Source organism: Hypanus sabinus, chromosome 22 (assembly GCF_030144855.1).
Source record: "Hypanus sabinus isolate sHypSab1 chromosome 22, sHypSab1.hap1, whole genome shotgun sequence".
Lineage (NCBI taxonomy): Eukaryota > Metazoa > Chordata > Chondrichthyes > Myliobatiformes > Dasyatidae > Hypanus > Hypanus sabinus.
Genome location: NC_082727.1, coordinates 42817790 through 42840817, shown reverse-complemented (window position 1 = coordinate 42840817; position 23028 = coordinate 42817790). Strand labels below are relative to the sequence as shown.

Sequence of the window (23028 nt, the reverse complement as noted above, 5' to 3'; positions counted from 1 at the left end):
TGGAAATTCAAGCAACACACACAAAATGCTGGTAGAATGCTGCAGGCCAGGCAGCATCTATAGGAAGAAGTACAGTCAACGTTTCGGATCAAGACCCTTCGTCAGGACTAATGGGAAAAAGAGATCACAAGAGATTTGAAAGTGGGAGGGGGAGGGGGAGACCCGAAACGATAGGAGAAGACAGGAGGGGGAGGGATGAAGCTAAGAGCTGGGAAGTTGATTGGCAAAAGGGATACAAGGCTAGAGAAGGGGGAATATCATAAGATGGAAGGCCTTGGAAGAAAGAAAGGGGAGGGGAGCACCAGAGGAAAATGGAGAACAGGGGGAGGGGGGGGGAGGGGGAGAGAGAGAGAGAGAGAGAGAGAGAGAGAGAGAGAGAGAGAGAGAGAGAAAATAAATATGTAAATAGGGATGGGGTAAGAAGGGGAGGAAGGGCATTAAGGGAAGTTAGAGAAATCAATGTCATGCCATCAGGTTGGAGGCTACCCAGATGAAATATAAGGTGTTGTTCCTCCAACCTGAGTGTGGCTTCATCTCGACAGTAGAAGATGCCATGGATTGACATATTGGAATAGGAATGGTTCGTGGAATTAAAATGTGTGGCCACTGGGAGATCCTGCTTCCTCTGGGGGACGAAGCATAGGTATTCAGCGAAACGGTCTCTCAGTCTGCATCAGGTCTCACCAATATATAGAAGGCCGTACTGGGAGCACCGGACGCAGTATACCACACCAGCCGACTCACAGGGAAGTGTCACCTCACCTGGAAGGACTGTCTGGGGCTCTGAATGGCGTTGAGAGAGGAAGTGTAAAGGCAGGTATAGCACTTGTTCTACTTACAATGCTAAGTGCCAGGAGGGAGATTGGTGGGAAGGGATGGGGAGGACGAATGGACAAGGGAGTCAAGTAGGGAGTGATCCCTGTGGAAAGCAGAAAGTGAGGGGGAGGGAAAGATATGCTTGGTGGTGGGATCTTGTTGGATATGGTGGAAGTTACGGAGAATTATATGTTGTACCTGGAGGCTAGTGGAGTGGTAGGTGAGGTCAAGGGGAACACTCCCTAGTGGGGTGGCGGGAGGATGGGGTGAGAACAGATGTGTGTGAAATGGGAGAGATGTGTTTGAGGGCAGTTGATTGTAGAGGAAGGCTAGCCCCTCTCTTTAAAAAAGGAAGACATCTCCTTCATCTTGGAATGAAAAGCCTCATTCTGAGAGCAGATGCTGTGGAGACGGAGGAATTAAGAGAAGGGGATGGCATTTTTACAAGTAACAGGCTGGGAAGAGGAATAGTCTAGGTAGCTGTGAGAGTCCGTGGGCTTATAGTAGACATCAGTAGATAAGCTGTTTCCAGAGATAGAGACAGAGAGATCAAGGAAGAGGAGGGAGGTATCAGAAATGGACCAGGTAAATTTGAGGGCAGGGTGGAAGTTGGAGGCAAAGTTGATGAAGTCAACGAGCTCAGCATGCATGGGATGGGATTGCTAGTCTCTTACTGAACCCTCCTCCTTTCAAGTTTGGGCTTGGGACTGTCCATTGCAGAGTTTTGCTCCTTTGTCTTATGGTCTTAGTATATTCATATAATGACAAATGCACTTGTGTTTAAAAAATTCCGAATTTAGTCAATCACATGTTAAAGGTTTCCAAGCAATGTAAGATGTGCAAGGAATATAAAGAGCCTTTTTTCTAAGGTAGCAAGGACAATAGAATTTAAAAAAAGATCAGAAGTGGGTATGTTCGCAGATGACAATGCTCTGCACAATGTTCTGCACCATTTATTACTCCTCAGATAGTGAAACAGTTCATACCCAAATACAGCAGGACCTGGACGATATCCAGGCCTGGGCTGACAAGTGGCAAGTAACGTTCGAGTCACGCAACTGCCAGGCAATGACTGTCTCCAACAAGAGAGACTCGACCATTGTCCCTTGACATTCAGTACCATCACCATCACTGAATCCCCTACTATCAACATCCTGAGGAGTACCATTGACAGGAAGCTGAAACTAGTCTAGCCATGCAAACACCATGGCTACAGAGCAGGTTAAAGGCTAGGAATCCTGCAGTGTATAGCTTACTTCCCAACTCCCCAGAGCTTGTCCACCATCGACAAGGCTCAGGTCAGGAGTGTAATGGAATACTCGCCACTCGCCTGGATGAGTGCAGCTCCATCAACACTCAAGAAGCTTGACACCATCCAGTGCAAGGCAGCTCACTCGATTGGTACCCCTTCCACAAGCATCCAATCCCTCCACCATTGAACAGTTGCAGCACTGTGTACTATCTACAAAATGCACTGCAACAACACACCAAAGTTCCTAAGGCAGCATCATCCAGACCCACGACCACCACCATCTAGACGGACAAGAACAGCAGATACCTGGGAACACCACCACTTGGAAATCCCCCTTCAAGTTGTTCACCATGCTGACTTGGAAGCATATCGCCGTTCCATCATTGTGGCTAGGTCAAAACCGTGGAATTCCCTCCTTAACAGCGCTGTGGGTTTATCTACACCTCAGGCACTGGTGTGGTTCAAGAAGGCAGTTCATCACCACCTTCTCAAGGGCAACTAGGGATGGGCAATAAACGCTGGCTTAGCTGGTGATAAACCGCATCCTGCAAATGAATAAATTAAAAAATATATATACACACATCCCATAATTTTAATTGTTTAGAAGAAACGGAGGGTTAAAATCTATTCAACTGAATCTTTTAAACTCTTGAAGTGATTGGATATATTACTGTTGAATGTAAAAATAGTTAATGATGGATTCCCCAGCAGGTCTAGGGGCAGAGACAATTTTTCAGTTTGGTGGATTTTTATCAGAACAGTGGAAAGTTAAAGGGACAAGTCTTAAGATGCCAATAAAAAATAAAATTTCTTTCCATTAGTGAATCCATGTGCTGATTTGTTGACTAACTTTGCAGAACTGTTGTCTGTCTACAAATCCCTGCATTTAATTTCACTGGTACAGTGTATAAGCTGAAAGTTACAACAGTGTGTTCAAAGATTTCAGGTAATTGCCGTTCCCATTTGTATTTCCTTTTTTTAAAATCACCTTGTTTTCAGTTTCGCTTTGATTGTTTCATTTCAATTTTCTCTCTCCAGCATTTCTCCATACCATGGACCTTTTTACTCTTTTCTGCTTTCAATCTGCAGTCCTACCAAGCACAGAATCAGAATCAGGTTTAATATCTCTGTTATTTGTTGTGGACAATGTTGTTTTCTGGCAGCAGTACATTTCAATACATAGTAATAAAAACTATATATTAATTAAGTAAGTAGTGCAAAAAGTGAGAAATAAAAAGAAAAAAAAATAGTGAGATTATGTACATGAATTCATTGTCCATTCAGAAATCTGAAAGCAGCTGTTTCTGAAACATTGAGTGTCTGTCTTCAGGCTCTTTTACCTTCTCCTTGATGGTAGCAATGAGAAGAGGGCATGTCCTAGGTGATGGGAGTCCTTAATGGCAGATGCTGCCTTGATGCTGGGAGGGCTCATGCCCATGATGGAGCTGGCTGAGTTTACAATTTTCTGCAGCTTTTTCTGATCTTGTGTTGCCTCTCCATACCAGAGGATGATGTAACCAGTTAGAATGCCATCTGGGATATGTCTGTAGAAATTGGTGAGAGGCTTTGTTGACATACCAAGTCTCCTCAAACTCCTAATGAAATATAACACTGTCATGCCTTCTTTGTAATTGCATCAATATGTGAGGCCCAGGATAAAGCTTCAGAGATGTTGATACCCAGTAACTTGAAACAGTTCACCCTTTCCACTGCCGACTCCTCAATGAGGACAGGTGTGTGTTCCCTCGACTTCCCCTCCCTGAAGGTCACAATCAATTCCTTTGTTTTACTGACATGAGTGCAAGATAGTTATTGTAGAACCACTCAACCGGCTACTGAGTCCTGCATGCCTCCTTATCACCATCTGATATTCTGCCAACAATAGTTGTATTATCAGCATATTTATAGATGGCATCTAGGCTGTGCCTAGCCACACAGTCTTGGTTCTAGAAAGAGTAGAGCTGTAGGCTAAGTACATGTCCATGACGTGAACCAGTGTTGATTGTGGGGACCTCTGACTGCAGCAGTTAGAGATTGAAGACATCCTTGAACACTCCTGTTGGCTGGTAGGCACAGGTTTCCATTGCCCTACTGGGTACACCATCAGGGCCCGAGGCCTTGCGAGGGTTCATTCTCGTGAAAGGTGTTCTGACATCAGCCTCCAAGACAAAGATCACAGGGTCACCAGATGCTGCAGAATTTCACACAGGAGTAGTTTTATTCTCCCTTTCAATGCGTGCATCTGGCAGTAAAGCATCACATATTTCAGTTATGGTGTTAGGTTTCGCCTTTAGGAAGTAATGGCCTGCAAAACCTGCCTGAACTGATGTGCATCCAATTCCATTTCTAACTTCCATCAGAATTGTTTTCTCACTGCTAAAATAACCTTTCATAGTTTATCCCTGGACTTTTTGAAATGCAGTACTATGCAAAAGTCTTGGAAACATCTAACACCTAAGACTTTTAGGCACAAACTACAAACTATTATGTTTTTCCAGTTACCAAATTAACACTTAATACTACTGAGCTAATAGAAAGCTAAGTACCCTGATTTTCATTTCTATGTTCTGTATGTTCTCAAAGGCACATACTCATCTACACAGGTCTCAATGAAGTCAGTGACAACTGTGATGTATTCAGATTCAAAAATGAATCCCTGAATATTGTCCAGTCCAATTCAAAGCAGTTTTCTAAGTGCTTCTCCAACTCTGCTGATGATACCTTTTAGGTTCTCAACACAGTTGCTGCAGTCTTTAATCTTTGTCTATATCCGGGAATAAAAGTGTAGCCAGGGTGTCATACCATCCAAAGTACGGGCATGGGATGGCATGATAAACATTCTGTATGGTGGTCAAGTGTGCTGGCTCCTCTTGTGTCACAGGTAATATGTTGGTGATAGATGTTCAGAGACGTCTTCAAGCTGGTCTAGTTGAAATCCCCTGCAATGATAGAAAAGGCATCAGGATGTGCTGTTTTGTGACTAAACACAGTGCTCAGCTCCTCCAGGGCTGAGGTGAAACGTATACCAGTACCAGGATGGTGGCAGAAAACTCCCTCAGCAGATAAAAGGGATGATATCTGACCAGTAGATGTACCAGGCTGGGTGAGCAGGACTGAGACAGTTCCATCACCTCTATGCACCTGCCTATACCACTCACCACTCTTCACTTTATTTCTACATTTTAAAAATTTTCTTTAGCTTTTTTCCAGGTCTTCAAGCTAAAATTTAGAAGAGTAATTCCAAGAATAAAATCTTAAACTAAAATAAAAAGCTATGGAACAATTAAATACATTTCCGTCAGTTACATAACTTTAAAATTACGTAATTATTATTACCACCACAGCTCATTGTCTATGTTAAATTTAACAAGGCCACTGGCAGACATGTTCTATCCTAATCACTGGGAAGCTTGCTAAAGTCTCTGACAGAGTGCGGTTGCTTCAGGATCACTGAAGAGTTCAGACTTCCATCTTTATTTGGGAGTTGTGATCCAGCACCTGGTTCCCATAGATACAGACTGGCATCTGACCATGCATCTCAATATTCAATGGGTACTATCCACCATTACGTAACACTTCAACACTATTTGCATTGTGTGGCTGGCCAGAGGAGTACTGATGCTATTACAGAGATTAACAAATGAAAGTTCGTATTTCTAGCAATAAATCACCAAAAAAAATCTATCATTGAGCTGTGTTTAATTTTAGCTCTTTGTAATTCCTTGTGAGCATGATTTATTTGTGCTTGGGTTGTTCCAAAATGTTGCTATGAATAATTCATTCTGAAGCAATCCGATAACTATTGAAGAGGGTTGATTTGAACTAACCCACCAGCAAGACTTGATCTTTATTTCAATGATCATTTTAAAGTTGTGTACTTCACGAAGCAGCCATACAGTACGAAATTGATGGCAGTTTAAGAAAAAATTTTGCTGCCTAGAGTTCATTTATGAAGTAAGGAGGAATTTTTTTAGCCAGAGAGTAGTGAATCTGTGGAATGCTCTGCCACAGACTGTGGGTATATTTAAGGTGAAGGCTGATCATTTCCCGATGAGTCAGGGCAACAACGGGTAGCAAGAAGGCAGGTGTATAGGATTGAGTGGGATCCGGGATCAGCCATGATGGTATGGCATAGCAGATTCGATGGGCTGAATGGCCTAATTCTACTCCTATGTCTTATGGCCTTCTTTATGTTGGGCATATCAATGCTGACGATTTAAAAAGCAGTTCTTTTTTCTTTAAATTAATCTATATTTAATTTGCCAATTCAGTGTATTCTTTTAATTACCTACTGAAAAGCTGTAGAAAGTCACCAGTCTTAATGTGTTTGGTCTAAACATGGATGTGTTTTTTAATGTAGTCATCTTCCATGTTTCCAATGCGAATTTCTTATTTACCTTGTATATTTATTTGGCAGGAAAATGTGTCCCTTGCTGATATTCTGTCATTGCGAGATAGCTGCCTCACTGAGCAGGATATCTGGGCAGCCTGCCTAGAATGTTGTCTTTCAATGAAGAGCATCGCCCACACTCCACTCTTTCATACACTCTGCATCACCCCGGATACGTTGGCTTTCAACGCTAATGGAAATGTCTGTTTCATGGAGCAGCTGAGTGGTAAGTAATGCGGATGTTAAATATATACTGTACCTATTGCCTCAGTGGATATAACATTGTACTACATTGTTCATTCGTAAGTGTTTCCTTTTTTTGAATTCAAAGTTTATAACTTTCTGTTTCTGAAATCTAGCAGATGTCTTTACAAGACTAATTCTGAACATTAATGCTACAAATACATATTGACAAAGGGACTTATTTGGAGTTGTGTAGCAGGAAAACAGACTGGCCCTCTGGCCCAGCTTGTCAGCGTTGACCAAGGTGCATTTCCAAGCAAGTCCCATTTGCCTGTACTTCCTAAGTGTCACTTTAATGACCCTTCTCTGCTCTCTCCTCTGGCAGTTCATTCCATAAACCCACCACAGACTTAGAAAAAACAAGGCTAAGCATGACCAAATATTTTGTTTAGCAGAGAGGGATGGGGGAGTTATTCTCTGGTAAGAATAGTCTCCTGTGGATCAAAATTGTTGCCAGATCTTGTGCGTGATAGCACACAGAAGCCTGTGGGCTTGTTTGGAAATGTCAAATACTGTCCAACAGCTTTGAATTTCTGCAGCCAGGACTCTGACTTGCCCATGGTGAATCAGTTTCTGACTGGAAGGTTAAAGTACACTTCAGTATTACCTATAATAATTCAAAGATGCATCAGGAAAGCATGATTCCTGGTATTCTTGCTGACAGGGCAGTAGGTGGGGGTGAAATAAAAACAGATGAAGAAAAGACCCCCGACAGGGTAGACGTTAGTTGATTCTCTTGGTTTCATCAATGTGTGAGAGGCTCTTGTGATCTGTCCATACCGGAAAAGAGTGCTCTGCTTCCTCTAGCCAATGTTGCCAGGCTTCCTGGGCCTCTTTGATAGCCAGAAGTTCTTGGTTCCCGACATCATAAATGCATTCTGCAGGAGTCAAGTGATAGGAAAGGAAAGCTCAAGGGTGCAGCCAATAATCTACTGAAGACCACTGGGAGAGTATAGCACCAATGCCAGCATTTGATGTGTCAGCCTGGACGATGAATGGATGGGATGATCTGGATGCTGCCTCACTGGGGCAGTGGTGAAACATTGCTTCAGCTCTGAGAATGCTTGATCTGCTTCACTTGTCCAATGGAATCCAGCAGAGCTCTTCCTGGTGATTGCTTTTATGGGGGCCATGGTGGTACTAAAATTTCTGATGAAGCGGCGATAAAAGTTTGCAAATCCCATATAACAGGTCACCTTTTAGACCAGAGGTGGGAGCCACTCGGTAACTGCCTGAACTTTAATTGGGCCCATTTGAATACTGGAAGGTGTGATGATTTAGCCTAAGGACAACACCTGCTCTTTGTGGAACTCGCAATTCTCTGGCTTGGCATGTAGGTTGTTCTCAAGGAGACATCTCAAAATCCTCTGGATGTGCTGGACATGTTTCTGGCTAGGGTGGGAATTGCTAAGAAAGGCATCCAACTACACAAAAACAAATTGATTCAACATGTCCCAGAGCACATCGTTGACCAGGTTCTGAAAAACAGCAGGGGCATTTCCCAAGCCAAATAGCATCACAGGGTACTCATAGTGGCTAGTGGAGCAGTTGAATGCTGTCTTTCTCAGAGGCAAACCAACCTGTGTAAGCATTACACAGATCTACCTTGGAGAATTTATTTGCATCCTGGAGATGTTCAAATGAAGAGTCAAGCCGGGGAAGAGGTTAGGGGTTCTTCACTGTGATATTGTTGAGGGGCTGAGAATCAATGCAGGGATGGAACTTGCCATCCTTCTTGCTCACAAAAAAGAAGCACGCTCCTGCTGGTATGATTGATGGATAGGTGAATCCAAAGGCCAACACCTCCCTGATGTATTTTTCCATGGGCACCGTCTCCAGATGAGAGAGGGAGAAGAGTCAGCCCTAGTGAGCGGTCAAGGGCATAGTCGTATTGCTAGTCAGGGAGATGGTGGCCTTCTTAATGAAGACCACAAGACTGTAAGCATATTTAGCTGGAATGCGTGACTGGTCCATACTAGCAGTTTGCATAGGAGCGGATATGCTGGTAGGGGCTTGAGCTAGACCCAGACAGGTAGACAGGCATGCAATCCCCACTACTGAAGTATCTTTAGGGACCAATCAATCGATTGGTTGTGTTCAAATTGCCAGGAAGGCCATGCACCAGTGGCATTTCAGGTGAGTCAACAAGACAGAAGGAGAGTTGTTCCTTATAATTGCCTTCCAGCACATATTGGGGAGGTTCAGTAGAAAGGTGGATCCTGCTTGTGACCAGAGACTGACCATCCAGAGTCCTGACATCAATATTTTTTTCTTAATTGGTAAGTGGGAACTGCCCATGTAAGCGAGTTTACATGCATCATCCCCAAACCAGACTGGCTAAGCTTGGAAAGTTAGCTTACACTGTACTTATTTTCTGTTGTTGCTGCCTGGCCTGCTGAGTTCCTCCAGCAATTTGTGTGTATTACTTTGAAGTGTAACCCAGGAGCTGTGCATTTTCAACCTAGCCGCTTTAGTCCTCATGCTGACTATTTGAGCAGTGCTTCATGCTGTTAGGATAAATTAAGTGATCTGGTGTTGCTCTTCAAAGACAAGATTTTGCACAGATCTTATTTAAAGAAGAAGACTCTTGAAGAATAAAGTTCAGGGTATGTTTCTGTCTGTACATTCGCCCTGTGTCTACCTGTGTGTGCTCTGCTTCTCTTGCACATTCTAAAGAAGTGCTATCAGGTTCAGTGAGTTGTGGGCATGCTACGTTGGGTCTAGGAGTGTGGTGCCATTTGCGGGCTGCCCCCAGCACAATCTCAGGCTGTGCTGTTTGTAAGTGCAAACGGCACATTTCACTGTATGTTTCAATGTACCTGTGACGAATAAAGGAAAGCTAATGAAGCTGATTTCTGACACGAAGAGCTTGCCAACGTAGATGGGGGTTGGATATTTTCCCCTATGGAACATTGCTTGAGAATAATGGATTATTCATTTAGACAGAGATGGAGAGGAATTTCTTCTGAGGACATGAATCTTTTGAAATCTGTAGTCCAGGGTCAAAACACAAGTTTTAGGATTATACAAGGGGTGTGGATTTTGGACAATAGTCAGGAAATCAGATTCAAGACCATTAAATTGGCAATGATCCTTTTGAATTGCAACAGTAGCTCAGAGCATATAGCCTGTCCCTGTTCCTCTTTCCTAGACTTTTGGTTTTCTACTTTCCACACCCTCTTGGGTGTCCTTTGTGGCTGTGTAGAATAGGGAAAGTGGTGGATAGTGCAGTTGCTCTTGTGTTTATAAACACAAGAGATTCTACAGATGCTGGAAATCGTGAGCAACATGCATAAAATACTGGAGGATCACAAGTCAGGCAGCATCTATGGAGGGGCATAAACAGTTGATGCTTCAGGCTGAGACCCTTCATCAGGACTGGAAAGGAAGGGGGCAAAGCTAGAACCAGAAGGTGATGGGGGGGGTGGGGTGGGAGTATAAGCTGTCAGGTGTTAGGTGAAATCAGGCAAGGGGGAAGGTTGGTGGGTGAACGGTGGGATAATGAAGTAAGAAGCAGGGAAGGGATAATGGAAGAGATAAATGGCTGAAGGAGAAGGAATCTAATACAAAAGGGCACTGATCAATGGAAGAATGGGGAGAAGGAGGGGAACCAGAGGGAGGTGATGAGCCACTGGGCATAAGGGGTAAGAGAGTAACCAGAATGAAGGATGGAAAAATAGAAGGAAGGAGGGGGCAAAATTACCAGAAGTTAGAGAGATCAATGTTCCTGGCATCTGGTCAGAGTAGACAAAGGAGTCACGGAGAGACTGATCCCTGTGGAGCGTGGGGAGTTGGAGGTAAAGATGGGCCTGGTGGTGATGAAGAAGTTATGGGGAATGATGTACTGGATGCAAAGGGTTATGGGGCAGTAGGTAAGAACAAGGGGATCCCTATCCCAATTATAAAGGTGGGAGGATGGAGCGAGGGCAGATGGATGGGAATAGGGGAGAAGTGGGTAAAGGAAGCATTGATAGTGGTGGAAGGAAAACGCAGTTCTTTGGAAAAAGAGGACTTCTCAGATGTTCTGGAATTAAAATTATCCTCCTGAGAGCATTCTGTGGAGATGGAGGAACTGAGAGAAAGGAATTGCATTTATATAAGAGTCAGGGTGCGAACAGGTATAGTCAAGATAGTTGCGAGTTAGTGGGTTTGTAAAAGAAGTCTTTGTTTAGTCTGTCTCCAAAGATGGAGACAGAGAGATTGAGAAAAAGGGAGAGAAGTGTCAGAGATGGTCCAGGTAAATTTGAGGGCATGGCAGAATTTAGAGTCGATGTTGATGAAATTAGCAGGCTCAGCATGGGGACAGGAAACCCACCAACATAGCTGAGGAATAGTTGGAGAGCATCACCTGTGTACATTTGGAGCATGGATTGTTTCATGTAGCTGACGAAAAGGTAGGCGTAGGCAGGGCCTGTGCAAATGTTCAGGGCTACACCTTTAGTTTGGAGTATGTAGGAGGAGCCAAAAAAGCAATTGATTAAGATAAAGACTGGTTCTGCCAGATGCAGGTTGATGGTAGAGGGGAAATTGGTTAGGTCTGATGTCAAGAAAAAAGTAAGAGTTTTAAGGCCTTCCTGGAGGAGGATGGAAGTAATCAGAAATAGAAAGCTATCTGGGCCATGGGACTAAAATTTTTGAAGTGATGGAAAGCATGTGTAGTGTTATGAATGTAGATTGGAAGGGATGAACTGAGGGGAAACAAAATGGAATCAAGATATATGGACACGAGTTCAGTGGGGCAGTAGCAAACAGAAATAATAGATCTAGGACATAGAAACAAGCAGTGTAATGTATGAAAACTAAGAGGTTGATGGCAGTGGATGGGAGTTTACCAGAATCAAGAGGTCGGTGATACTGTGGGAGACAGGCTTGGTGCTCCTTCGTGAAGCCTTGTATAAGCATTAAATAAAAGGATTATCTGAGAGCTGCCTTCTTGCCTCAGCAAGGTAGAGTTCATTTTGACAGACTACAACAGCACCACCTTGTGTGCAGGTTTGATGGTGAGATTGGGATTGACAGAGAAAGTGTAGAAGGAAGTGTGTTGAGAGAGGTTGAGGTCAGAATTGGTGAGAGGAAAGATGAAGTTGGAGACACTTGAGGTCTCATCAGCAGTTAGAGGATGAAAAGATCCGGATAGGGCAGAAGGCCAGAGCAGAGTGCCCAAGAAGATGGGAGAAGGGGTCATCGATGAGGGGTGGGAAATTCTTGTCGAAGAAGTGGGATTGGAGATGGAAGTTATGGAAGAAAAGCTTGGTGTCATGGAACTCATTGGGGTGTAGATACAGGGGAACAAAGGTAAGGCCCATGCTGAGTGTTCTGCCTCAGAGGGAAGAAGATTAGAGGTAATAGTGAAATCGTGGCAGGAGTTGGAGCTGAGGTCGGGAGAATAGTTTGGAAGGATTGGAGGGTAAACTAACTGAGTTACACACAAATATTCCAACTTTAAATCATATTGTTTTTCCAACCAATGTGTTGGGACAATTTTCAGGAGTTATGGGCTTAGAATGTCAGCCAGTTAGTATAAATGAGAATGAATCTTCAACTTAGGTCAATGGTACCTCATTAATATGTACAATTGCCACTAAAGTGAGCAAATATTCTAATACAGTGGTTAAAAAAGGCCTGGTGAAGATTATCAGCCCAAAACATTAACTCCATGGATGCTGCCTGACTTGCATTTATGTGTGTGTTGCTTAAGATTTCCAACATCTGGGTGGCAGGGTGGAGATATATCTTTACCAAAGGAGGTGATCCTTCTTTCCGCTAGCCTACGGGTCACCCTTGGGCAAGGTGCAGATCCTGCTTAGCCTCTCAATCAGCTAGATTTGAAGCCATGGGAGCAGGTGGTGGATGGTCATATGAGCAGTCGCTGCATATTACAAATCCTGGTTATGCAACCGCTGACGCCAGGCAAACAATCTCCAAAGAGTATTGATAATGGCTGGAGTCTTGTTGAGGCACTGCCCAGAAGAAAGCAATGGCAATCCACTTCTGTAGAAAAACTTGCTAAGAACAATCATGGTCATGGAAAGACTAAAATCGCCCAGGTCATATGACACGGCACAGTAATGAACAACCATCTGCAGAATCTCTTGTGGTTAAGAAAGCTGTTTTGGAGATCTGGATTTCTTGCAAAGATGATTGAATATATAACACACACAAAATACTGGAGGAACTCAACAGGTCAGGCAACATCTTTGGAGAGGAATAAAGAGCTTTTGTTTTGAGGGTCTGGGCCAAAATAGCTCTGTACTCCTCTCCATTCATGCTGCTTGTCCTGCTGAGTTCCTCCAGCATTTGTTGTGTGTTGCTGTGGATTTTCAGCATCTGCCAAACCTTCTGTGTTTCTGATTGGACATGTACAAGTGTTCTTATCAGCAGATTTGTGCTTTCTTTATAAATATGTAATTCTGTGGAGCTGTTAGTTCACACCCAAAAATTCAATGTTGAAACTGCATTTAATCAACTGTTACCTTTGTGCTTAAAGAATATAAAATCTCAATGTACTTTGAACCCAGTGAGATTCTTTTGAAAGCTGGCGAAGAACGAGGGGCTTAGGTATAGAGGAGATGTCAGGGGTAAGTTTTTTACGCAGAGAGTGGTGAGTGAGTGGAATGGGCTGCTAGCGATGGTGGTGGAGGCAGATATGATAGGGTCTTTTAAGAGACTCCTGGACAGGTACATGGAGCTTAGAAAAATAGAGGGCTATGGGTAACCCTAGGTAATTTCTAAAGTAAATACACCTTCGGCACAGCATTGTAGGCTGAAGGGCCTGGATTGTGCTGCAGGTTTTCTATGTTTCTATGTCTATCAGGCCTTCCACCAAGTCTGCTCTTGAATGTCCGCTTGTGCTGAGTATTGATTTTTTTCCAGCTACGGTTCCAGCTCTGTGCACCTCATTGAAAGTCACACACCAGAAGTGGGTCATTAAGATTAAACGAGTGCTATTCATTTTTCAAAAAAGGAGCTGCTTGCTTACTTGCTTCCCACACAGGTTACCTGTGACCGTTGGGTACCTAAAGGGGGAAGCAGCCTTGAGAGAAAGAAAACTCAGAACATTTCTAAAATGAATGAAATTTTGAAATTTTTTAAAGTGCTTTTATTAAGTCAATGTTATTAAATGCTATTTTGAAATCGTATTGCTGTATTTTCCATTTTGTCACTGACTTTCCTTGTTGCTTATTTGCAGATGACCCAGAAGGTGCATTTGTTCCCCCTGAATTTGATGTTACAGGCAACACTTTCGAGGTGGGTCAAAATAATTGTCAGGAAAGTTGATATCTTTTTTATAAAAGGAAAGGAATGGGCTGATGGAGATAATTAGCATTGTGAATAATTTTGATAGAGGGAGTGATTTCTGGGGAAATCTCATACTTCTGGGACATCACAATAAGACAGCGACCCAGAAAGCAAATGGTCAAATTGAAGTATTTTCATCTGCAGAGAGATACAAATCATCAGAGTACAAGGAGTTTCTGTCCTGCATATTTCAAGTAGTTTTATAAACCGTACAGAAGCAATAAATACTTAATGTTTTCTTTGAAAAGTGCTTCTCTCGAGAACTGTTTCTTTGAAATGAGAGAATGTGCTTGGGAAAGATTTCAAGAAATTAGATTAGATTGTTTTGAGTGCTGCTTATAAATGGCTGTTAATTGAGGCCCATTATTTAAATTGTAATAACCTAAAAAGCTTTTCAATGCCTAAAACACTAATAGACTTTCTCTCTATGCCAAGTATCTGTTGTATTTTTGTGACATAACCATTTGAATTAAAGATTAATGTTTGCCTTATGTTCTTTATTATCATCTAAAGGTAGGAGTAGGTTTAGAAATTTGATTGTGTCAGTTATTCAGCTATTAAACTGAGTGGAAGATTAAGCCATCATCATCTGAAACGGCAAAAGAGTGTCACTTCAGGTTGCCCAAAAGAGTAGGGAATGAGCTTAGTGTAGGGGTGGGGGGTGGGGGGTTAATTGTATTTGCATCATGTCATTGGTTACTGAGGTCAGTTATTCCTGGATCCCATACTTAGCTGACTTTCTGAATGAAGCTACAATGTGGAAACTTATCAAATGCCTTTTTAAATCCATATACACCATATTCTTTGCTCTCCTTTCATCAGCGTAGTTTGCCACATCCTCATAGAATTCATTCTGATTCATGTGGCATGACCTGCCCCTCACAAAGCCATGCGGACAATCCATAATCAGACTACAATCAGACTATACATCGCACTTCAATCTAAAACATTAATAATTCCTTTTCTCCCATCTATGCTGCTCCATTTGCTGTGTTTCTTGAGCAAATTTTGTTGCTCACCTAAGTCTCCTAAGATTTATGTAGAAGCTTCATTCCCTTCGTACCCTGGTAATTTTAATGCCTTGGTGAAAGCGCTTCATTGCCTTCTTCCCATCTTTCACCGATTTTTTTTTGTTCTATGTGTTTTCTGCTCATTCCAAGTCATGCCAGGCTTCAAGAGATTGAACCTATGAAGAGCATCTGGTCCTGATGAGGTACATGGCCAAGTACTAAAGACCTGTGATGATCAACTGGCTGGAGTGTTCACTGAGACCTTTAACGTCTTGCTTTATCAGTACCCACCTGCTTCAGTCAGGCTTCAATTGTACGGGTGCCCAAGAAGAGTGTGATAACCTGCCTCAATGACTATTGTCCAGCATCACTTATATCCACAGTGATGAATTGTTTTGAGAGGTTGGTGATTAAACCAATTAACTCCTGCCTAGGAAGTGACTTCTATCCATTTCAATTTGCCTGCTCCAGCAGATGTCATCTCATTGGCTCTTTACTCAGCCTTGAAGCATCTGGACAGCAAAGGTGCATACATCAGGATCCTTTTTATCAACTACAGCTCAGCATTCAATACAATCGTCTCCTCAAAATTAATAAGTTCCAAGCCCCTGGCCTCAATACCTCCTTGTGCAATTGGATCCTTGATTTCCTGACTCACAGACCCCAGTCAGTTTGGTGTCAGGCTGAGTGGTGTCATAACAACAACCTCTTACTCAATGTCTTTCTTTTTCAATCTTTTTATTGATTTTCACATATACACAAAAAAAATAACATAGCAATAAGTAAATTATAAATACAATAGACTTGAAATCACATTGATAAGATAATAATATCCTACTAAACATCAACAAAAGAAAATACCTTAATCAAGTCCACATGATTATATGAAAAAAAAACAAATAACCATTAAAAAAGAAAAAAAAATATTAAAAAATATGTGAGAAAAAAAAATATATATTAAAAAAAATAAAACACTAAACTAAACTAACATAGGCAATAATAACAGTTTACAAGTATAAGATAGTGTCAAAGAACTCCGGAACTCCCTCTTACTCAATGTCAGCAAGACCAAGGAGCTGTTTAGTGACTTCAAGAGAAGAAAACCAGAGGTCAATAAGCCAGTGGATCAGAGGTGGAGAGCGTTTGCAACTTTTAATTTCCTAAGTGTTATTATTTCAGAGGACCTGTCCTGGGCCCAGCACATAAATACAATTATGAAGAAATCTCAGCAGTGCTTCTACTTCCTTAGAAATTTGCAGAGATTCGCCATGGCATACAAAACTTTGACCAACTTCTATAGATGTGTAGTGAGGAGTATATTGACTGGCTGTATCACAGCCTGGTTTGGAAACACCAATGCCCTTGAATGAAAAATCCTACAAAATGTACTGGATACAGCCCAGTCCATTATGGGTAAAACCTTCTCCACCACTGAGCGCAGCTACATGAAATTATGTCGCAGGAAAGCAGCATCCATCATCAGGGAACTCCACAATACAGGACATGCTCTCTTCTCGCTGCTGCCATCAGGAAATAGGTACAGGGGTCTCAGGGGTCACACCACCTGGGTCAGGAACAATTACTACTACTCAAACATCAGGTTCTTGAACCAAAGAGGATAACTTCACTCATCTTCACTTCACTTGCTCTATCATTGAAACGTTCCCACGACCAATGGACTCACTTCAAGAAACTTTCATCTCAGTCGCTCGCTATTTATTGGTTACTTATTTATTATTATTTTTATTTCTTTTTATACATGCACAATTTGCTGAGTGAACATCCAAGTTGGTGGTCTTTCATTGATTCTATTATGTTTATTATTCTATAGATTGATTTGAGTTTGCCCACAAGAAATTGAATCTCAGGGTTGTATATGGTGACATATATATACATTGAAAATAAGTTTACTTTGGACTCCAAAAGAAATGCCTTCTAATGCTCCTTTATCTATACAAAACTGTTTTTGTACAGAAGTCTGTTCAGCATCTCTCCCTTCACAATTGTGCCTCTTAAACTGACTACTGTAAATTCCGGACTATAAGCCGCTACTTTTTTCCCACGTTTTGAACACTGTGGCAACACTGCGGCCTATACTACGGTGCAGCTAATGCATGTTTTTTTTTCATGCCGCCAAAAACATTTTGCCTCGTAACAGTAGACCTATAAAATTGATGAGTAGTTCACAGAGGTCCAATGAAATTGTACGATAAATCAAGCGCACTTTCACAATTAAATTATTGTAAATCAGTCATTTGTACTCACCCTCATCAACATGGAAAACACTCGAAGAAAAGCATATGATGCAGCTTTTAAGTTAAAGGCGATCAATCTGGCGTTTGAAGAAGGAAATCGAGCTGCTGCACATAATCTTGGCATAAATGAATCGATGGTGAGACAGTGGAGACGCCAGCGTGAAGAACTGAGTCAATGCAAAAAGACGACAAAAGCTTTCAGAGGTAATCATAGCAGATGGCCCGAACTTGAAAACTTTCTTGAAGACTGGGTTAACACACAGAGAGCAGGCAGCCGCGGTGTTTCCACCGTGCAGATCAGACTGAAGGCTAAAGCAATCGCCACCAAAATGAAAATCGAAGATTTTAGAGGTGGGCCATCGTGGTGTTTTAGATTTATGAGACGAAAAGGCCTGTCCGTCAGGGTACGCACGACTCTGTATCAGCAGCTCCCTCCCGACCACAAGGAACAACTTGCTAACTTCCGCACACTCACTCAAACAAAGATAGCGGAGAATTCCATCGGGCCAGATGATATCATAAATATGGATGAGGTACCTTTGACGTTTGACCTGCCTCTCACTCGGACTGTTAATAAAAAAGGTGACTCGTCCATCACACTGAAAACAAGTGGCCATGAGAGAACGCATTTTACTTGTGTTCTGAGCTGCACAGCATCCGGACTAAAGCTTCCACTGATGGTGATTTTTAAGCGGCTGACAATGAAAGTTCTGTGAAAGCTGCCATCAAGAGTACAAACTCAATTCCAGCTGTGATTCCTGGGGGCACCACGAAGTATTTGCAGCCACTGGACATTAGCATGAACCGGGCATTTAAAGTGGCGCTGCGCGTTGAGTGGGAGGCTTGGATGACGAGCGGCAAGAAATCCTTTACCAAAACAGGACGCATGCGAAGAGCATCTTTAACTCAAGTCTGCCAGTGGATCCTAAATGCATGGAGCCGTGTCACAACATCCACCATCACCAACTGGTTTTGAAAGGCTGGACTGCTGCGTGATGAAGAGGACCGCGTGCACTCAAGTGAGAGCGACAACGAAGAGACTGAAGTGAGTGACGAGATCCTGAGGTTGTTCAATTCGGACACTGAAGGACTTTGATGGTTTTAGTGCGCAGGAGGAAGATGAAGAAGGCGATCAATAACTTTTCCTGGTAGGCTGCAGTATATATATTTTTTTTACCAGTCGTTAGGAGATATTGGAACGTTGTTCGTGCACTGTTCAGTAAAAAAGTATACGCAACGTAATTTGTGTGTTACCGATACGTATGTATATTTAAAAGTAGCTGTGTTACAGGCACTGTTCGAAAAAAAAGCATTTGCAATATGTATTTGTTTATGTTACCATACGGATTTAATTAAAAGTTAAAAAATCCTCACGTGTAATATCTTTCTGTGTAAATATCTCATATTACAACGTGGGACACCTGCGGCTTAAAATCCGGTGCAACCTGTACAAGTACAAAATTGATTTTCTTTCTAAAATTAGAGCATGCGGCTTTTAATCAGGTGCACTCTGTAGTCCGAAATCTACGGTAGTATCGATGGTTCATGCCAGCTGCCAGTGTCAGTCTTTTTAATAGCCAATATTAAGCCAAAACCTATTTGCTTTCAGTTGGTAGTTTCGCTCCCCACTGAGTGGAGAGATACAGTAGATTGTACAAATTCTCATTTGGCCCATCAGCAGCCCTCATCTTCACCTAACTCACCCCACAAGGGCTGCTTAGCTGTTGGGTTCAAGGCTTTTTCCACCTTTATTTCAAATTTGTAGCATCTACATATTTTTTAAAAATGTATTTTTGAGATGAACCACTAGGCTTAAGTGCACCTACCCTCATAAAACATTTTCATAGATAAATGTACATAGCAGATGGAGGCTAGAATCAGATTGGTTTACTTCAACTAAAAGAGCTACAAAAAGAAATCAATAGTAGAGACCTTCTGGCTCTGTTTTTGTATGGTGTCCAGAGGACATTGAAATCAGAAATGCTGTGTTCTTCAATCTCCTTATCATTGTGGCCTGAGATTCAGCTAGAGGTGGTACTATATGAAAGAAATATGAAACCTCAGGTACACCTGAGCAGCTAACTGGAATTGGCCATGGGTCAGGAGGGAAATGCCACTGTTCCTAGCAGATAGATAAAGACCATCAGAATGTTTTAAAACTGTTTAAAGTAAATTCATTTGAAAGCATTGTCTTGCTGCTTTAGTCTACAAGGTTAACAATCATGCTAGTTTTTTTTTCAAAATAAACAATTGAATATTAGCTTAGTTCAGGGGTTCCCAATCTTTTTTATGCCATGGACCCCTACAACTAACCTTAGTATAAATGGCTTTCCAATGTAGTATTCTTCAGTTTTGTAAATAGTAATGGTCCGTGTTTTATTAAGAATCTCATTAATGTTGGCCTTTGGTTAGTAATAACAAGGTTACTGAAGCTAATTTTAAGGGAGTGGAGAAAAGAAGATGGTAAATTTGTAATGTGAGATAAATCACCATATCTGAAGCTAAAATCACACATACATGATCTGGCATGTCAATTGCCAGGATCTTTGAAACTGCTGCAAGTGCTTACATCATTGACAAGTTTGCGTGGGAGTCCTTTTTGCTACTGCCATCCCTGATGTAATGTTATTTCTGCAACGGTTTATTTTATTATAAATTCCAGCTAAGTATAATAAACAGTACATTTTCCAGGAGTAGCAATTTTCAAATCTGCCACCTTTATCCTTCTTAAACTAACTTGTATTGCTAGTTATTTTTTGAATAGCTGACATTAAGCCAAAACCTGCTTGCTTTCTCTTGACAGTTTAATAGGGAACCCTTGGCTCAGCACTGAGTGGCGGGATAGCAAAGAGGCTGGGCAAATTAATATCTGGGCCACATGTGGTCGCAAGGAAGGTGTATTTGGCTAAAGAAAATATAAGTTTGCACTGGCAATAATACAAAGTTCAAAACTCAAAGTAAATTTTATTATCAGAGTACACGTATGTCACCACGTACAACCCTGAGATTCATTTTCCTGTGGGCATACGCAGCAAATTTATAGAGTGGTAACTGTAACAGCATCAATGAAAGATTGCAAAAGACAACTGTGCAAATGCAATTATAAATAGATAGCAGTAAGTAACAAGAACATGAAATAACAAGATAAAGAGTCCTTAAAAAGAGATTGTTGGTTGTGAGAACATCTCAATGGATGGGCAAATGGGTGTAGTTATTCCCTTTTGTTCAAGGGCCTGGTGGTTGAGGGTGTGGTAGTTATTCTCGAACCTGGTGGTGTGAGTCCTGAGGCTCTTGCAAGAGAAAAGCAAGGCCTGGGTGGAGAAGATCTCTGATGATAGATACTACTTTCTTCCAACACGGCTTTACCCGTGATGTACTGGGCAAAATCTACTACCATTTTCCATTCAACGGCCTTTTGTTTCCATACCAGGCCAAAATGCAGCCAGTCAACACATTCTCAACTACATATCTAAAGAAGTTTGTCAGATTTTTTGATATCATGCCAAATCTCCGCAGACTTCTAATACCAGTGTTTCTGTACAACATTCTTTCAGTTCTGTCTTTTTTAAAAAAAACTGGAATACAAATAATATTGTAATTTAAACAGACATGTGCCAAATATTTGAAAATTATTCTTCAGAAAGCATTAACATTGTACTTTTATAATCATTCTCTACCTACTTTTTTCCTGAGTGACTGGAAAAAGTAGTAGCAAGAAAAAAAATAAAAACCTGAAATTTCTGTTTTTTTAATATTATTTTGATAACATTTATCCTTATATTATTCTCAAGTATTATTCAAATATTTTGCATAAACTGTTGGAGGACAGTTCAGCACCCACTGTCGAAATCCAACTTTATAATGTGTTGAACTGTCATTTGGAATTATGTCCTTCAATTCTAGTACAGCTTGAAATAGAAAGAATGTTTGGTGTCTATTTCCTAAAGCTACATTTTTTTCTTGGAAGCTTTTGTTCAATTTGATATTTAATTGGTAACAATTAAGTGTAATTAAACAAGCTGACCAAAACTTTCAGTCAAGGCATTGGTGATGCATTTGAAGGTTGCAGTTTTGCATGTTTGAATAGTGTACTCGATACAAAACTTTTATTTGCATGAGCAACCTGCCTTAGACATGCTCATGAAGTTATGAATATAGAGCACGCTGTTTCTGTTTCTTTGTTGAGCCTAGAAGCTCAGCATTCTAGATTTTATGTTAATCTCAAAGGAATGCAAGCACAGGTGTTTCCTCAGTTGATGAATGGTTTTGCAGAAATCTGGAGCGCACAGAGGATTTGAAAAACAAACAATGCCTGCAAGATTATAAATACCAACGTTTGGAATGTTCTTTTCTACTACCTGATACACACTTTTCAACAGAAGCTATTTGTAATGAGTTGGTTGACGTTGTAAAATTGCTCCGTTGTGTTTGCAGTATCTCAATGTCCTTAACAAAAAGAAATGCACTTGCTAGTACATATATGTCAAACTCAAGGCCCGTGAAATAATATCTAATTACTATTAAAGCTGGCCCCAGTAATCAAAGTGCCTATGGCGTATGATATGGCTAATGCTGAGTTTATTCAGGTACCAGGTTTTCAGGGTTTTTAGTGTTTATTTGGTAGTTTTGCTCAGCAGTCTTCTTCATAAGAAATGGAATTTGTAAAGTGAAACACTTTGTAGTTATAGCAGAGACTGAGACACATGAGAACAGGCTGAAAAAACGGAGGCAACGAAAGCTGCGTTCGCACGCGTCCGACTGATCCGGCCCTCATGAAGCTGCATTTTGCTCAATCCGGCCCGTGACCTAAAATGAGTTTGACACCCCTGTGCTAGTATTATTGCAACTTACCAACACAACTGTGTTTTGAATACATTAGGTCAGACTGGCATCAGTAATACAAGCACAGAAGAAGACCAACATTCTGTAAAAGGGTATTTATGAAACAATAGGGAAGAAAAGGGATCCATTGCTCTCATGGGAGACCCAGAGAGTTATGTGAGGTCTAAAAAAACACTCTTTCTACTTCCTGATTTGCAGGGATTTGCAGGAAAATTTTTCTTTTATCAAAAGCAAAACTTTCCTATTTTTTTCTGTGAATCTGTTGATCTTTACTTGCAGTCACTGCTTGCAATGCTGCACATGCAGTATAATCCCGCCTTGCAACCATCCTTTCACTGGAGAACTATGAACAATTTACCCCATGAAGTATTGGGCACTTAGGCAGCATGATCTGCAGACTTCAGTGGCAAATTGTCTCACCTCCTAGAAAAGAAGGATGATTTAAAAAAAACACTTCTGTGGTTTTCTCACAAAGTGCATCCTTCAACCTAATGCATTGACTCTTGTCTGTTGAGATCCTTTGTAACTCTAGGATTTCCTGAGCCCCAGACTGTAAACAAAGACCCATCCCAAATTAAAACTACATATTCCTGATTTTGTTTTCTGCATTATCATCATCTTGTGGTGAACTATGTGCCTGTCTGGACACGCCCCCTGCTGACTGCTCCTGTGGCTCCTCCCACAGTCCCCTGTATAAAGGTGATTTGAGGCCTGACGCTCGGCCTCAGTCTCCAGGACATAGTATGATGGACACTCACTCCTGGTTCCTTCTTCCAGTCAATAAAAGCCGATATCTCGCCTTACGTCTCAGTGTGAGTTATTGATGGTGCATCACATCTAGATTACCAGATCCAATCCATTCAGCAATATGCAAGTTGTCAACATTTGTCCTGATTCCATATGCTAACATACCAGGGCTTT

The 23028-nt window shown here is 41.6% G+C and overlaps 1 protein-coding gene across 4 annotated transcripts in view; it reads left to right on the top strand.

The window, feature by feature from the left end:
* The window catches only part of LOC132379566 (kinase non-catalytic C-lobe domain-containing protein 1), a 154117-nt gene that overhangs the window by 16800 nt on the left and 114289 nt on the right, over nucleotides 1-23028 (top strand). For all 4 annotated transcript variants that reach the window (XM_059947624.1, XM_059947627.1, XM_059947626.1 and 1 more), the window contains exons 2-3: nucleotides 6486-6684; nucleotides 13891-13949. In XM_059947624.1, coding sequence (XP_059803607.1) covers nucleotides 6486-6684; nucleotides 13891-13949 — 258 coding nt within the window. The remainder of the gene's footprint in view (nucleotides 1-6485; nucleotides 6685-13890; nucleotides 13950-23028) is intronic.